At 47.9% G+C, this 18,095-nt stretch overlaps 1 protein-coding gene across 2 annotated transcripts in view; it reads right to left on the reverse strand.

The window, feature by feature from the left end:
- CASQ2 (calsequestrin 2) overlaps positions 1 to 18,095 on the reverse strand; it is a 49,569-nt gene that overhangs the window by 15,629 nt on the left and 15,845 nt on the right. Inside the window, exons 2-7 of one of the 2 annotated variants that reach the window (XM_006919672.2) lie at positions 16,304 to 16,388; positions 13,614 to 13,714; positions 12,106 to 12,217; positions 9,336 to 9,409; positions 3,760 to 3,890; positions 2,622 to 2,667 (exon numbers count right to left, since the gene is read on the reverse strand). In XM_006919672.2, coding sequence (XP_006919734.1) covers positions 2,622 to 2,667; positions 3,760 to 3,890; positions 9,336 to 9,409; positions 12,106 to 12,217; positions 13,614 to 13,714; positions 16,304 to 16,388 — 549 coding nt within the window. The remainder of the gene's footprint in view (positions 1 to 2,621; positions 2,668 to 3,759; positions 3,891 to 9,335; positions 9,410 to 12,105; positions 12,218 to 13,613; positions 13,715 to 16,303; positions 16,389 to 18,095) is intronic. The other variant, XM_015595421.1, reaches the window with a different exon arrangement.

Genomic DNA, 18,095 nt, shown 5'->3' on the forward strand with positions numbered 1-18,095 from the left:
TCTTTTGCATTGATTATTACTGAAGAAGGACGAGCGAGAGCTTGGAGGGACCTGGTTATCAGGAACGGAGGAGACTTGGAGAGGAATCTGTGTGAGGATGAGGCACCAGGGACAAATCTGCGAATGCTGATTACCACTGATACGGGGAGAGGGATTCACTGGGCCTCCGGAATGTCATATCGGAATCATCCTATGGGGAAGAAAACTCTAGGCATCTCCACCCTCCCATGATTCCCGTTTCCATTTCAATTGATTTTAATGCCGGTGCAAACCTATCTAAATGCTAATTTCCCCCACCCTGTGTTTGGCATGGACAAAACCTCCAAAAATTCTGAGAGAGATTCAATGGAAAATATTATTATTAAAAACAAGAGAGTGGGCACTGCCTTGGTCAGATCTCTGGGGAATTGAATTTTACAGATATATACGCGCGTGTGTGTGTGTGTGTGTGCGCAGGTTTATTACACACACCTGACAGCAGCCAGAAGGGGAGTCTAAGGTTTCCCTGTTTTACATTTGCCATTATCACCAGACAGAATACCCCGATCAGTTCTCATTATGCTGCCCTGTGTCTCTGCCTCCTGCCGTCAGTGGAAAGACAGTGGTGTTAACTCCATGAAGCAGGTGTCCATTCCGTGTGCCCTTCTAGGATGCATTTGGAAATTGGTTTTAGAATTAAGAATCCATATTTGTTTGCTAAGAGACTGCTCATGATGTGGCTGTCACTCCCCAGGCCTCCGATGGTTCCTGGATGGAGAGCTATAACCAAGGGACAGACCTCTGTCCCTGTGGGTCTCAGAGACTCAGCACACAAGCCTGTACTGAACACCCGCAAAGAGGTAATAAATTCAGAGAGCCAGACCCCATGGGCCAGCCTGTAGGTCAGGGTTACTCAGTGCTTGGAGAGGCAAGCTGATTGTCCACAGGACTGACCACCCCAGGGGCTTTCTCTGAAGCCCACGGCCTGTACCCAGATCACTCATTTGGTCTTCAGATCATATTGTCTCGGAAATGATCCTTTTTACTGGAATGAATCTCCCCTTCTCAACCAGGTGGCAAGCTCTCTGAAGGAAGGGATTATGCTTTAAAATAACAGTGATGAAAAAAATGGTGACGGCCACGTCTACCATTCGCCACTCTTTGTATACGTACTTTGTAAGTACGTTATTTCTAAATCTCGAACGAAAGTCTTATTCCTGTTTAATGCCTAAAGAACGGAAGTGACTTACATAAAGCCACAGAGCCGGTGTGTAACATAACTGGGATTTGAGCTCATTCTGTCTGGCCCCAAAGCCCATGCTCTTTCTACCTACTGAAGGGGTCTGGACTAAGCCACTGTCACGTAGAAATTATCCTGAACTGAAGGCATTCGGATTCCTGAAATCCCTTATTTGCCTAAAAGCACGGTTGCTCGCTCTTATTATTTTTCAATCGAATAACACGACCCTTAGAAGGTTAAATTTTCGAAAGGTTGAAATGTTAGGAAAATATGTTTCTACTGTGCTGCGGTGTTCTTTAGCAGTTTGCTCATCCTGATGGTTATTTTCCCTTCAGTGTCTGATGAAACGTTTGCTCTACCTTCAGACATCCAGATAAGTTACCCACCCGTGAAACAGAAACCGTCAAGTTACTCCATCCCTTTAGACTCTGAATTAAATAATAAACAAATAGACAGGCGAATAAATAAATAAATACTTCCATGTGAATCCCTGTCTCCTCTCCCCTCACACCCTCACTGCCCAAACGGTGCCTCGTGGGGACATGGCCCACTCTAGGGAGGCATGCTGGAGAGAGCGTGAGGTTTGGCTGCGGATGGTCTGAACTTAAGTCCCAAGATCTAATGCTTCTCAGTTATGCATCCTTGAGTAATTAACTCAATCCATATGATCATCAGTTTCCTCATGTAAAATGGGACTAAATTAACCCTTGTTCTACATCACTTACCAGAACCGTTGAAAGAGCCAAGTAAAAAGATACGCGAAATACTTCGGAAAATGCTCCGCAGACTTTGCTTGTTATCGTTCAAAGAGTTTTGTATAAAACTGAGGTGGGGTGAGAGGTTGGACATCCACGACCCTCTTTCTAATACTGCTTGGCCCGCCTGACATATTGTCTGTGACTTTGATCTAGAGGACAGTCCAACTCAGCACTTTCCGGCAACTCGAGTTGATATGTATAAAAGCAGCTGCCATTCATTAACCAAGCACCGACCACGTTCTGAGCTCTTCACACCACTTACCCTAACAGAAGCTAAAGCTCAGAAAGATCACATGATAAAGCTACTGGTGGCAGATTCTGGATTTGATTCCAAGACTCTATATCCTGAGCTCTTTCCACTATGTCACCCTGAGTCTCTGGTGGCCAGTGGACAGATGCCAGTAGTCACTATGGGAAATGAGTTCAGAGATAGAATAATTTTGCCTAGTGGGTAGCACCAAATTGGATCCATGGAGAACTGGGTTTTAATTGAGCATGATGTTATCTATGCTTCAAATATTCTACCATCCAGACACCTACTTCAGCCAAACAAAACTTGGTTTGAGTTTTGGAACTCAAAGGGCTAGGACTCTTGGGAAATACATCAGCCTCTACAAGGCAGAAGAAGTTTGCCACTTCCTTACCCATGTTTCGAACATGTCTTCTGGGCGCAGGCGACGTAGGGTAGGTCTAAAAAACAAAAAAATGAGCTCCCTTGAGTAGGGATTACCTTGGCAGACACTGTGACACCGCAGCTTACCCCTTACCCTACTGTGTGCTCCTATGAGAATCTAATGCCTGAGGATCTGAGGTGGAGCTGAGGCGGTGATGCTGGTGCTGAGGAGCGGCTGCAGATACAGATGAAGCTTCGCTTGCTTGCCTGCCACTCACCTCCTGCTGTGCGGCCCAGTTCCTAACAGGCTGTGGACTGGTACCAGTCCGAGGCTTGGGGGTTGGGGACCCTTGCTCTAGGAACCAGGACTGACTGGGTGATGGAATCATAGTGCTCCAGGTAAATAAACATATGTGAGCATGTGTCCGGGAGGGTGGATGGGTGAGGTAGTGAACTTATTGTCCCTCCCTCAAGATCAGGGGTCAGCAAACTACAGCTGGTGGGCCAAATCCAGCCAGTACCTCTTATTTTTATAAATAAACGTTTTGGGGACACATCCGCGCCCAGTTGTTTATATAGTCTCTACAGCGGCTGCAACAGAGACCATCTGGCCCACAAAGCCCGAAATATTTACTATCTGGCCTTTTACAGAAAAAGTTTGCTGATCTGTGCTAGAGCTGCTCTAAGTGGCAATAAATATTCCTCTCCCAGAAGTTGTATGCATAGAATGTTCATCTTGGTACGTCACTTAACTACCCTGAGCCTAATTCCCTAATCTGTAAAATTGGGATAATACTACTTACCCTGTCATATTGACTCTTAGATAAAATAGCTTCCATAAGCACCTACCATGGTACTTGGCATATAGGAGGCTGTCCTTAAATCATTATGGCTTTCTCCTTATATCATTGTCTGACTCTGAGGGGATCTGCTGGCTGGGGATGGGTGGTCTAACCCCATCCGCAAGTGTAGACCCGTGTTCCAAAGATGGAGCAACACCCCTGCCCCTGATCAATGACCAACGAAGCCACTCTGGGGAGCTCGGCTCTGTGGCCGTGCTAACTCCCACAGATTGTTGCTTTTGGGGGTCTGAAGTGGCAGAACTAAGAGGCTCTGCGCCCCAGACCCCCAACCCCAACCCCCACCCCCCGGCATGCCATCTGGGGCACCTTTGATGATCCTTCACGAACTCCACGAGCTCCTCTTCCGTGTAAGGTTTGTCAGGGATGGCAATGGGCTCGTCCATGAACGGCTCGTAGAAGTCAACCTCATTCATCTTCAAGGACAATTTCTTTGCAACCTGCGACAATTAGACACACGGCAATAGTTTCTGTGAATGCCAGTCTAGAGCAGCAGTGGACGGTCCATCTACAAGGAATGTGTGTGTCCTCAGGCAAAGACACGAGCATGTATGGACGGTTTTAACTTAGAGGTTGAAATGAAAAGAACTCATCACCGAAGGCCTGGCTGGACCCCTCAAGGAAGGACAGAGAGGGAGGAAAAAACTTATCTGGCCAATGAGGACCAAGCAGGGGCAGGGAAGAGGTGGAATGGAAGGTGGGAAAATCTAATTCTACAGTCGTCATCACTCCGCTGCACTTGCCAGGGCTGCAGGAGGAAGCAGGCATCAACGCCGATGCTCGGCGTCCTGACGGATGCCTTTAATTGAGCCAATTTTGATAAAAGAGGCGATTGATGTGAACCATTTAAAGCATACGGTACTCAGAATCAGAGGCCAACCCGTTAATCCTTGATCAGCTCAGAAACCCTATTTGCTATTTAGGTTGATGCACTGGCCTGAAGGTCATCTCTCAGTCCTGGGCTCGTGTGATGGTTTGTCAGGCTCTGGGGACTGGGGTTACCAGTCAGAACGTGACCAACCATCCCAGTTTGGCCAGAGTGGAGGGCTTTTCCTGGCTTTGGACTCCCAGTGCTAAAACTGGGATAGTACCCAGCAAGCCAGGTTGAGTTGCTCCCCCTACACCAGATAAAAAGCTCAGGGGGCCACACGTAGCCTAGAAGGTATCGCCTCTCTTGATTAAAGGTGGCCCATGGTCTTGTCGGGACAGAATGGTTGCTGGGTTCGCCTGCAGACCTGCTGAATTCAGAACCTCTTTTTGTGAAATGATTCGAGAGGCCTGGAATGTGCAACGCTCTGTAGAAAACCAATGCCATTCTTTTCTAGTTCGGAGCTGTGGTCCAAGAAAATACAGGGGTGAACAGCGGCTCCCTTGAACCCAAAGAGGAATCGGCTGATTGCTGACACCCGCGGTGGTAACCGACAGTGCAGTGCCCAAGGCGGCCTGGACGGACTGGGAGGAGGGGGCAGAGTGGGTGTCACGTAAGCCCTTGCACAAGGCAGTCCACCCTGAGGAAACACTGCTATCCATTGCTCTTAAGTGGTTTTTGTCATCCACTGCTCTTAAGTCCAGGCCACTATATTCTAAAGGACATTTCTCAGTAGAAAGGAACACTAGCGTTTGACTCCGAGCTGAAGAAAACAGGCCACGTTAAGAGCTACAATCAGACAAAGGGGACTTTACGGTCATGCTGATTTTGTTTTAAGGGACAGGGAAGTGTGTGTGCGTTGGGAGGCGGGAATACGGTTCTTACTTTTTTCCCTCTTCCATGGGTGGGGAGCATGGGGGAGGGGTGGCAAACAACAACTATACAACGAGTGCCTGGGTTTATACACAGCTCTCTGCGAAGCTCAGCCCATCTGAGAATGGGCTTGAAAATGACACTGGATTCTGGTTTTCTGAGTTCACTTACCACATATCTCAGGAACCAAGAAACTGTGCTTATATGATGTGAGAAGTGACTGGATAAACAAAAACAAGAACAATAGCAAGCACATGGAATACTTACTATGTGCCAGGCACTGTGACAAAGTGTTCTAGGTTGATCACTTTATGTATCCTCATTGTGATCGTATGAGGTAAAAGAATTATTACACTTATTTTACACATGATGAGCCCGAGGCACAATTTGTCAAGATCATCTATACCTGAAGGAGGCACAGCCAGAATTCAAAGCCAGGCGGGGGTTTCAAAGCCAGGCGGGGGATTCCGGAGCCAACCTGCCAGCCTTCCTTTCGTTACAAAGTTGCCTCCTCCTTGACACATTACATCAGCGCTGCACTGTCTAGTGAGATGTTTCCTGTTCCTCTTGGAACACGCTCTCGCCAATTCACCCCCCATCGCATTCTGCGAGAACTCAGGCGAGAACTCAGGCTTCCTGGAGGTCAGAGGCAGCTCATCAGAACCTCGGTGGAGGTAAGCAGTGTAGGGGCTCCTGAGCGTGAGTGTGCACGTGTGTGCGTGGGTGTGTGCACGTGTGTGGGTGGAGAGGTAGGTCTCTGGCCCTTGGAGCCAGTGTCTGGGTCTGCAGTGTTGGGACCATGAACGTAAGGTCGGACTGCGACGTTCTCAGGCGTAAGCCGGGGTGTTGCTGAGCAAACTCTCCCAGGGGGCTGCTCACTACGTTCCCACCGCCATCGCCGTGCCCTCGTCTGTGTCTCACGGAATCTCTCTCTGTCCTTCTTTTAATTGTATCTCGGGTGGTAAGAGCTGAAGGATTTGATCGAGCGAGGCATTGATTCATTCATTTATATAAACTGAACATTTAGGGGGGCCTACTGCACTGAGGCGCTATTCTGGGACCCGACCTACCTCATGGGAGGAACAGCTACGCGGGAATGGATTTTATGACTGAAAGACGAAGAGGTCCATATACTGAGTTCCTTTGTGCCCTTTTTTGTTTAGTGGAAATAGATTTTGCCAAAGACAAGAAAACTATAATGTACAACGGCCATTTTTTTGACATTTGCCTATGTATGCATTTCGATATAGGTGTTTTTTTGCTACGAGTTAGCAAGCCGTTTCGGCCGTTGCAAATGAAACCAACTCTGTCAATTTAGGCCTTTTCGACATCTGTCTTCTCCTTTAACTTTGTTTAATCACAGCTCCTTTGGGTCCTAATATGGTTCGAAAAACGATTTTGCTTCTCAGCGTTCACTCCAAGAGAGAAACAGGGCAGTGGCAGGTGACCTGAGGTAACTGAACTGAGATTTTCAGGCTGTGAGGTGCGGTAGTGTGGGCCCCATCCTTGGCCCTCCCTTGCTCCATTTGCTTGGCCATGTGGGGCCCTCGTGTGGCTTGATTTAGGATCGGGTTCCATAGATCAGTGCTGGCTGCAAACCAGTGTGAAGGTAAAATCCCCTGGGAGCTTTTTGAAAACACGTATTCCGAGGCCCTGTCAAAATCCTAAAAAAAATCCAAATTCCCAGATGTGGGGCCCAGGCATCCACACTTTTAAAAGCTCTGTGGGAGATACCAATATGGACAGGGTGTGGAAACCATTCACTTCATATTTATATCAGCAAGCCTTCCAGCCCCCCTCTTTACAGTTCCCCAACCCACACACAGTGGTCCCCCCTTATCTGTTCCACTTTCTGTGGTTTCAGTTACCCACAGTCAACCGCAGTCCAAAAATATTAAAAGGAAAATTCCAGAATAAACGATTCATAAGTTTTAAATCGTGGGCCATTCTGAGTAGCGTGCTGGGTACGGCTACGCCTTCTGGACCCCGCCATCGCCCACCGGGCACAGCAGACACACCCCCAATCGACGGGCGCAAGTTCTTAAGTCTCAAATGGCACCGAGTCCTCCCAGCACAATGCTCTTCCCTCTGTGTCCTGCACGGAGGCGCAGAGAGTATCTTTCTCTTTCTAAATGTTACAAAGTCCTACGAAGCTACACGAGCAGTCGCACTTATGACTCAGTGTCTTATAGAGTTTTTAGTAAAGAGCTTTCTGAGTTTGTAATTATAGCCTGACCTCACCTTCTTCATGGGCCACAAGACGTGAAGCCATATGGTTGGGTTGGCACCTCCCTGAGCTCTGCATTGGACCACCCGTCTAAGAACGAAAGCTTTGTTCCTCGGCCAAGCTCATCTGCCTGACTCTCTCTTCGCTCAGCTTAGTTCTTACCGGGAGTCGTCACGGTCACTCCTGGCCCATCGTAACTAAACGTCAGTGACGGCCTTAGTTTAGGCTTCTCTACCTCCCCTTTTCCCAAGCTCCATCTTCTTGGGCCTAGATGATTGCCTTTCACTAACGACAGCACTCACAGCTAGCTAGCGTTCGCGGAGGGCTCGCTGTGTGTCACCTGCCGGCTGCGTGTTTTGCGTGCACTGTTTCTTTCTCTGGGGTGGAGTAGCACAGAACAAAGGTGGGCTGACCTGAGACTACATCGCGCTTCACTACTCACTACAGCATCATGAGCAGATCGCTTCATCTCTCGGCGCCCCGGTTTCATGCCCCGTAGACTGAGAATACGAATTCCTCTCTTACAGAGGGGTTGAGAAGATGAAATGAGAAAACCTTTCGAAAGCTCTTAGCACGAAGCCCAGCACGTACAAAGTCCTTAACAAATGACAGTTATTTCTCCCTTTGGCATTCTCGCTTAAGAGCGCTTCTAGCTCTCATCCAGCCGATCCTGCAAAGTTTCTGCGAGTTTAGATGACGTAACTTTCTTCTGGGTTATAACCTCGCTTCTGGATTACGGGCTTGTAGACGGGGGCCGTGTCCATAGACGTGGCTCAATATGGGTGTGAATTGAATCTAATCACTTTTCATCATATCCCTTCCCTGCCCCAGCGCCTAGAGCTCTCGTCTTATTTTTCACAGAACACTTCAAGTGTTCTGAGTGTGTGTGTAATGAGCGTGTAGTGTGTACGGGTGTGGGTGTGCGCGCGAGTGTGGGTACGTTATCTGTGCGAGCGTGTATATCGCCTGTGTGCGTGTGTCTGTTGTGTGTGTGCAGCACGTGGGTGTGAGTGTGTACCCTGGATCGCAAGGGTAGGCACAGAGTCTTCTACTGGATGGTGTGGTGGGGAGGAAGGGGCCGGGGTTTGGGGCACGGATTATCTTAAATTGAGATCTTGGCGCCGCCATTAATTTGCTGAAGACCTTGGCTATTACTTCACCTTTCTACAATTTTTTTCTCATCTGGGAAGTGGGGGCTGTTACTTTTCAGAGTTGCTTAAAGGGTTGGAATCGGATGGATGCAATGTATCGAACGGTACCCAACGCACTGAAAGCCCTGGATAAGCAGCAGCTGTTCTAGGTGTCCCCGGAGCCGGAGACGGGTACCGCAACCACGGTAGACCCCAAATAGATCACCCAGTGGTCCCAGGTCCCTTTCTCTCTGCTGTTCTTTGGCTTATAAAAGCACCTGCCACATCCAGAACGTAAGGAAGAGCTGGATTACAGACAGGTACGTCAATGACGTCTCCTGAAGATGCGGGTAACTTCCTGAAGCACCCAGGGCCCCTCTCCATTCCAATTCCATCCCCGTCCTAACCCAGCGGGGGTGGGGGGGGGCGATGTGCAACCCCCGGGACGGGGAGGATGGCTCTGAGGAGAAAGGAAGCGGGGACGGTGCCCTGGCACGCTCTGGGCTCACACGCGTGCCCTCCTCAGTGCTGAACGTGATCACGAATGGTTCATCGCTTTTCATGGGATGCTTTCACAAATGCCCTTACATCCTCTGAATTAATCATCTTTGTACTCATCTCTCATCCGATAGCCACTTACTGCCATATTTCTGACGCTTCTGGAGAAAGTGTAACTGGGTGGAGGGTGGTTAATGTTGCTAAAAGAAAAGGAAAAAGTGGTAGAAAGGTCAAATTTTAATATTCCATGCTGACAAAGTGCTCGAATTGGGGTTTCATGGGTACTTACCCCTTTGTCGAAGGTAGCAAAAAATTTGATGTAAGGCTGGAAGTGCTGGGCTGCCTCTTCAAAAGCCTTGAAATCTAAGAGGAAAAGACAAAAGGAAGAGACATTTTCAAGATGCACAAGCAGACATTTCTCTTTTTAAATAATGTGGAGAGAGTGGGAAGCCAAGTAATCCCGACTGGATAATTATTTAGTAGATTTTATTTAGATAGATAATTATTTAGTCCTATTTAAACCCACAGTTTCTCCCAAGGAATCTGAATTGACTGACACTCAGTCGCCCAAAAGAAATCTTTACCGTACTTCTGTATGTTTTACGAAATTGGTAGATGGAGAGAAGAAAACCCAGAGAAAAGACAATGTCCAACTCCAGGCCGCAGGAAAAAGTTCTTCCACTCAGACTCACTGCCAGCTTTGTGTGCTCTCCAGAGAGAGCGCGGCTTCACGTGTAAGTGAGCATTCCGTAAGGAGAGCATCCACTTGAGCGTGTAACGCGACTCAGTCAAAAATGACGTCACAGAAACATTTTAGATTTCTTAGCGGGAGCACTCTTTGTGGTAAATCCTAGTTTTTTCTCTCCACCTTTTTAAGTTTTTCTGTTTTATTCTGGTCCCTTGAAAGGATAGTTTAAAATGAATCAAGGCTATGCTTGACTCTGACCCCAAACTTGAGTCTGAAGTGGTGACAAGAAGCGTGAGACCACGTGAGGGTGGCCGTCTGTGCCTTACTACACCCAGACGGTCGCTGGGGAAAGACTTTCGCATTCCAGCTTCAGAGGTGAGGGCGATGGAAATGATGATGGTGGTGGTGCTGGTGGTTATTCTACGTAAGCTCCAGAATCCTGAGCGTCAATGAACCTAGGATTCATTCCTAACAAGATTAACTTTTTCCATTTCGTGGAATTCCATATCCCCTAATCATCAGAGGCATAAGCTTCTGTTGAATCCCAGGAGCATGCAGAATTTTCTCATATTCGATCAAAAACGTTCTAAGAATAACATTCAATCAGAACATTTAATCTCAGGAGACATCAGGATCAATAAGACAAAGACAATGACCAAAGGCTCACAGTCCGAGGTGAGTTATAGACCCCTAAAGAGTCACAGTGTAGTGTGACAGTTGGAACAGAGGCCAGCACAATAAGCTCAGATGAGACAGGGCTGGAAAAACATACAGGAACACTTTTACATACCGATACACATTCACACAAACTCCTCCTCATTAAAGCAATTGGGTTGTCGCAAAATGCATCATGCAGCCTGAGAGCTGGGGCAGAGCCTTGGAAGGGAGGCATGGAGAATGAGTAGAGCGAAGTGGGAAAGCACAGAAAGCGAATGGTCAAAGCCATAGCTAAGTCATTTGTGTCCATCTGAAGCAGCAGTGGGTCCATCGGAATCCTTCGGTGCCCCCTGCCCTGGCCCCCTTGTCCCTGAAGAACCTCTCTCCACCTCTGCGAGCTCCTACCCTGATGGAAAGCGTAGCCTAGACCTGTGTCAAGAGAACTCCCCTCTTCTCCTGGGGAGCCGGTCTGTACCCCTTTAACGATGAAGGGTAGAACAAGGCATATCCTCAGGTTGGTGCTTTAAACTGGGGTTGAACCCTTAGCCTTATGCAAACAGTAGTTGTCTTCAGGAAACCTAGTCTAGTCTCATGAGAAGCACCCCAGAGTAGCTGGCATCTATATAGAAACGTGAAAACTGACACAACGTCACCTAAAGAAGGACTAGGGCACAACTCCCTGGCTGGCCGTCTTTCCCCAGCAAATTCTGAAGGAGGGTGAATAGAGGCTTTTATGTAGTGAATGAGAAGACAGTTCGGTTGGGTCACAGGAGAGAGAAAAGTGGCGGGTTGTTGCGATGACTAAAGACGCCAGTTGGCAGACGGGGTAGAGACACAGCTTCGCAGAAAATTTCAAAATATTTTGCAGCTCCCAGAAATAACCAGAAGCAGCCCTTATTGGCCCCTCCCCCATGTACCAATGCCACCAGATTTTCTTTCGTCGTCACGGCCACTCCCTCTAACACTTTCCCTCTCTCCAAGGCTGAGATGGGAACAGAAAAAGCCTGAACTCGGTGGGCACATGCTGCCAAAACGGTGTAAGGACAGGTGCTCGGGCAGGGAGTCTTCTGGTGCCTTCTCTTCCCCACTCTTCCCGACTCCCACTCACTTCCCTCTCAGTCCGGTACGGGTTGTGCTGATGCGATGATATATTCCTGGGCCCACCCGAAACCCGGCCACAGGCTTTCAAAGGGAATGTGGCGAAGGGTGTGGTGGGCCATGGCAGGCAGGCAGCCTCGGTGGTCAGCGGGGCTGGGCCAGCAATTTTCCACATTGTGCTGCAGCTGCTAAGCCCATCTCTACCCAAATTTTCCTCTAACGCTGTCCAAGTGACGGAGAAGCTCTCCAACTAACTGGTGGCCACAGGAGCTGCCCACGTCGGGGAGACAGCCTAATATCTGTCCCATGTTCCGGGAGAATCCAACTGGTTGGTGGGCAGGTAGAAAAAGTGGAAGAAGGGCTTTTCTCTCTTCTATAAAACACTCTCTTGTCTTCAAGGCCAGAGAGCATGGCCCAACCTTAGTGTTCTTTCAGGCCCCCTGCCTATTTTGCATAATTTTGTATGTGTCCCATTGCCTGAGTGTGAGGAAGATTCTCCCTCTCTTCGATCCAGCACAGGATAACCCGATAGCCCATCCTCTTTATGGATGATCTGACTCACCTTGCTGGGAACCCAGCCACCAGACCGAGAGTCTGGGCTTGACGGACAACTTACATTCCGAGTCCTCGGTCTTGAAAAAGCCAATGAGTTTGATCTGGTCCTCGATGCGTTCAAAGGCTTGGACTTCCAGCTTGCTGTTGATGATCTCCACTGGATCTTCGATGAGCTGAAATGCCACACACACACATACACAAAATAGCTTCAAATAAGAGAACGGTTTCTTCCCCAGAAATCAGGCACACACAGAGGGCTTTGGAGGGAAGTTGTGGACTCTGTGGTTCGTGCCTCAGCGGCCACCCCGCCCGCCCCCAGTGACCACGGCAGCAGTGCCTTCTGAGGAATTGATCTTAATTCCAGGGGTAGGCTGATTGATCTGGGGGCAATTCTATCTCTCTTGGCTGTTATTGATTCAGGAATGGCACGGGACCCACTTCCGGCCGGTGAAACCTCCAGGGAGATTTGCTGAAAGCTTGAGGAAAGTTCTGATTTCCTCCTAAGAGAACGTGGGCGGCCCCTCTCCCCCCACTGGAGATGAGTGAGGAAATGTGACGGATCGGTTCCTGCTGCTGGCTATCTTATAACCAACTTGAGGACAGAACCAGTACGCTGAAAACAACATTATCCGTGATTAACAGAAAAAAGCAGAGCTAGAGCTCTGGTTCAATCTAGTCTAAAACCTGCCCTCGATCTGGTCTTCGGTTTGTGTGGTCCGGTCGCCCTGCTCACGGTAGCCAGTCTGGTTTTCGTTACATGCATCTGAAAGCCTCGGGCTCCTTGCATCTATGGGTCAGTGAGAGGGCCGAGCAGAGTCTATGGGTGCTTTTTCATAGGAGGTGAGCTTCGGCTCACACTTGACTGGATTTTTGAGGCTATGGAGAAAGGCAATCGGCCACTGTGGACTGGCTGGTAGGTGAAGAATCATTAGTATGGATGGATATTCCTTTAGTGCACAGGAATCTGTGTTCAAAAGAAGCTTGAACTTGACTTTACAGCTGTTGTTGAACGTGTGAGTTTATCTATAGATAAACTATTTTCATAGTGTTTGTTTCTCTGTTTGCCTGAGCATGTGGATCTGAGGGGGGTGTAACCCCAGAGCACAGAGGAAGGGTGACGTTGGGGAAAGTCGGCCTCACCTCTTTTTATTCTGCTCTGAGGGTAACTCTGCCGGTTGCTATCCCTCCCCCTCCTGATCTTCATGATTAGCCCACTCTCCTTCCCACACTCCCCAGCGCCTCTTCAGAAGCACTGGAGAAAAGCTGACGGAATTTCAGGGGATGCTGGTGTATAACTGCTAAGAGAATGAACATGTTACTACTGCACAGTCCCAATCTGTGATCCTCTGATCACTCATACGACCATTTCTAAGGTGGCTGAAGGGCCAGCGTCTCAGTAGAAGCACATAGCACTGTGATGTGGGTGCTCCATTTTTTTGTGAAGCCTGAGAGACCTGTCTCAGACCAAGTCAGGTTCTCCAGGTTCTGCGTCCTTACTTTGGGGGTTGACTTTCCCCTATATTTGAACCCGAGCAGCTCCATGCAGAGCCCCTGGGCACAAACGCTTACGTCCAAGAGAAACTCCACCAGGACGTCAGCGGCAAACTCGCCATCGAACTCAATCGTGCGATCGCCCTTCAGCACGTACAGGCTCCCCTCTTCATGAAAACCTGGAGGAAACAGGGAGTCCCCTGAGGCAGGAAGAGCCATCCTGCGGGCCGAGGTCTGACACGGGGTCCCTGGGTGACCGTGGGGCAGGATCAGTGGAACTGGCATTGACCCTCGGATCAGTTCCCCGGAAACCGCACCTCTGAAGGGTTCCTGAAGTGGAAATTTAAATTCAAAGAGTCAAGATCCAACACTCGGCCTGCCATGCGAGTCCCTCCGCAACCCCGCGCCAGCGCCGTCCCTTACGTCCCCCCTCAGGGAGACCTGTCCTACTTTGGGAACTGCTCTCTTGACCCCTGCAGCTCCCTTTGCTTCTTGCCCACGAGCTGATACGTAAAGGAGAAGTCACAGAGTGTGATCCTACACGTACGTCCTCCTTGTTCCTCAAGTCTGGAGTGACCTCCACCTCCCCTTCTCCCCCCATCCTGGTCAGCAACTTTAGGTCTCAGCTTAGGACATGTTTTTCCCAGGAAGGCCACCCCCATGTCTCCTGCCATCATCGATCTTCTCTGAGCTCCGCTGACAGGGACTCGTAATAACGGTAGGTTCTCTAAGGGTACGGGCCGTGGTATCTCAGGGCATCACACAGAACCTGGACATAGTGGGCGCCCAACAAACACCTGTGGCCAGAATGAATGGCTTGCTTTTCCAGAGTCGCTGAATTGTGCACATCCTCTTTTCCCGGTTAGCTGAGGACACTGCAAGGGCGCTCTCCCCTCCACCCTCCACCGCTCCGGGAGTGATGCTGTGTGCTCTAACGCATGCTCGCTGGAAAACTGCATTTCCCCCCAGGAAGGCGAAGTCGCTGAGGCTGGCGTTTAGTCCAACTGCACAGCACCCTTAACGCCTTCGATGAACTGTTCTTGAACTCTCTATTAGCTGGAGAATGCTTCTCTAGATGGAGTCCCCTGCAGAATCTCCAAGGAAAGGGAGTCTGGCCAACGGCCTGCGGGGGGTCCCAGGGCACATCTGAAGAGCCCTGGCACACCACAGAGTGCTGGTCCTAAATCTAAAGGAACAACATACCATGTATCTTTGAAGCCAGCAGTGGCCGATCACACAGGGTACCACAGTGTCCTGCTCTCAGCTAAACCAGTTAGGAGGCTCTTGCACTAGTTCAGGCACAGATCGATAGAGACTAAACGCAGGCAAATGGAAGAGAGGATGGTGATGAAGGAGCATGTTCACAAAACACAACTGTCCCGTAAACTCTGAGGATCAAATCGTCAGATAAAACCTGTCCCAATCTTCCAGGCCGAGCTGGGAGAAAGGCTCATGTAGACTCTTCAAGCCCCACCACATCCTCCGCTGGATGAATGTCCGCTGGTCCATTCTTACCATCACTTGCCCAGCTTGTCTTTCCTCAATTTTTAGATCTCCAGAACACTAACTAGCGTTTTCCTCTAACAAAATTCACTGGAAACTCAACTTCTCATTAAAACAGTGGGCAGAGAGAAGGCTAGGGAATCGATAGGTGCTGTAGGAGATGAAAGAATTCATTATATTGCTTTCGATAAGGAAAAAGTTTAATATACATTTCTCCTCTGCTCAAGGGAAAAAAAAATATTCCTTAATTGGTCTCTAGGAAAAGAGATACCCCAGGCATTCTTAATAATTCATTATCATTTTCTAGTCTTGAGTTCTTTGTGTCTAACTTGAATACTGTCCCCTACAATTTAAATCTTTAAAAAGACAAAGCAATTCTTTTGAAAATAGAAAACAGTTGTATGTAATTCTCGAAAATAATGAACTTTCACGTACCTGAAGGTATTTATTGAACCACCACTAACCTTTTTTTTTTTTCCCCTGTGCTTACTACTCCAAATCCGATTAAATTTTCTTCAGAGGTCCTGCTTTATAACCTCCTGCTACATTTTTTTTTTTAAAACAGCCGTTCTTCTCCGGCCATGCAGAAAAAGCAAATGGGCAGTACCTGTGTGAGGGGCGTTTGAAAACAAGAGCAGTTACCTGTTTTCTCTCTCCTTGGGATTAGAGGTGTGAGAACCTTCAAGTGCATTTGCACTTAGCATGACGTATTGACATAAGAGATTACAACTCTCTGAGCACGCCTCATCTAAATCCTTCCTCTCATCCTTGGTGATGATACCCAGCTGGGGTTTAGCCTTAAATTTAGAAAACACTGAGACTCCAAAATCACAACCATTGATACTATATTTGTTGGCTGCTTCGGCCAAGAGGTGAGGAGCTAATAGGGGATGGAAGGAGAGATCTGACCTCCCTCAGAGAGACCACCATGGCGGTGAGAGAGAGAAGCTGGCCTGTTAACCTTAGGATCTGAAAACAAAGGTTTGACTCTTTAGTGTCAGTTTCTCCAGGAGGAAACCCCATTCGATGCACCGATGCAAAGATATATTAGACGATTAATGTAAAACCATTCAATTCAGGTTGCTATTGACTTCCGTGAAACTCTTCTATGACCCAGGATGAAGATATAATCTGCAGGATTATAATATGCAGGATTATAATCATGAAAAGAAAGTCCAGTTATGGTGCAAGAATAAATGAAACTATACTTTTTTTGCAAGACACTCTTGTTTCTTCCCCGATAGATCTTGAAAAATCACACTTACCCAGTTTCTTGGCAAGCTTGGCTTCTTTCTTGGCGTCCACCATCACAAAGCCTATATCCTTATGTTCTAGCACCTGGGCCACAAGCTGAAGGGGAAGACAATCAGGAGAGTAAGTGAGCCGAGGGCGGAAAGATGGTAGAATATATCACAGGGTAATATTTTGAGGTATCGACGGAGGGTTTTCCTCCCTATGATCTGTTACTCTGTGACCAATTCAAGTATCAGTGAAGGGATTCAGTGTTTATCACCTCAGAAGAAGGATGATTCAGCAGAATGCTGAGAACCCAGGAGAGGAAACATGAGGCCAGATCTAAGATATGAGACCCGGAAGAATATATTCACTTTTGGACACCCTTCCCTGCTCTCGGGGTGGATAAAATTTGAATTGGGAGAGAGGAGGATCAGAGAGGAAGCGAAGAGGACTCGAATCCCCATGGATACCTGACAAGGGGACTTTCGCCCTTCCCCAGCCACCAAATGAGCCTGGGGTGCGGTGGGGACACAAGAGGGTGCCAGATAGGCTGAAGAACCTTAGGATAAAGGAGACCCGTGTCCCCAGTATTCAAGCACAGTCCTCGAGTGTGGAAGAGGAACGCCCACTGGGCACATCTGGCAAATAGACCGGAGGTGGCCTCTGAAGTTTTCCTACAGCCCATGAAGAGGAAGAACTAGTAGAACCTGGAGTGCAAGCATCCGCCCTGAAGGAGAAGAGGATGCAGTAGTGTCCTCAGTAGACAGATGGCTGAAAAGTATTCGGAGTGGACATCAGCATAGATGATGACGCCAAACACAAGACGGGTTAAGCTCCTGAAACTTCGGTAGAAGGAAGAAGGGAAACCCTTAGTTGACTGAAATCTAATTCCCGCCATCTGGCTAAATGGAAGCTTGAGATAAATAAAATGGAGGAGCTACCAGAGAGATCATAAAATACTAGTATTATTTTAAACTTAAAAAAAAAAGATGATTGTAGATGAAGAGGTAGTTGTAAGAAATAATGCAGAGAAGTCCCTTGTACATGTACCCAGCTTCCCAACAGCCACGGCTTGCCAAACCATAACACAATATCACATACTGGATATTGGCATTGATATAGTCGAGATACAGAATGTTTTCATGACCACGAGGATTTCCTCATGGCCTTTTTTATCACATCCACTTGCTTCCACCCTCATCCCCTCCCTGACCCTTGACAATCACTAATCTGTTTTCAAGTTCTATAAACTTTTCATTTCAAGAATGTTATATAAATCGAGTCATATAATATGTAACCTTTTGGGGCTGGCTTTTCTCACTCATTGTATTTCTGTGGAGAGTCATCCAGATCCTTGTGTATATATCAATAGGTCATTTTTACTGCTGAGTAGTATTTCAATGGTATGGAGGTACCACCGTTTGTTCAATCATTCATCCTTTGAAGGACATCTGGGTTGTTTCAAGTTTTGGGCTATTATGAATAAAGCTGCTATAAACATTTGTGTACAGGTTTTGGAGTCAAAGTTAATCTTATCTTCTTATCATTTATCTTCTTGAGGATAAATGCCTAGGATGCAATTGCTGGGTTGTACGGTAATCACATGTTTAGTTTTTAAAGAAACTACCCAACTGTTTTCCAGAGTGCGTGTACCACTTTACATTCCAACCAACAGTGTGGTGATGAGTGACCCAGTTCTTATGTCCTTGCTTACATGTGATATTGTCGCTATTTTTTATTTTAGCCATTCTAACAGATGTGTAGTGATAGCTCATTATGGTTTTAATTTTTATTTCTCTAATGGCCAATGATATGAAATAC

This window comes from Pteropus alecto, unplaced genomic scaffold (assembly GCF_000325575.1).
Source record: "Pteropus alecto unplaced genomic scaffold, ASM32557v1 scaffold106, whole genome shotgun sequence".
NCBI lineage: Eukaryota > Metazoa > Chordata > Mammalia > Chiroptera > Pteropodidae > Pteropus > Pteropus alecto.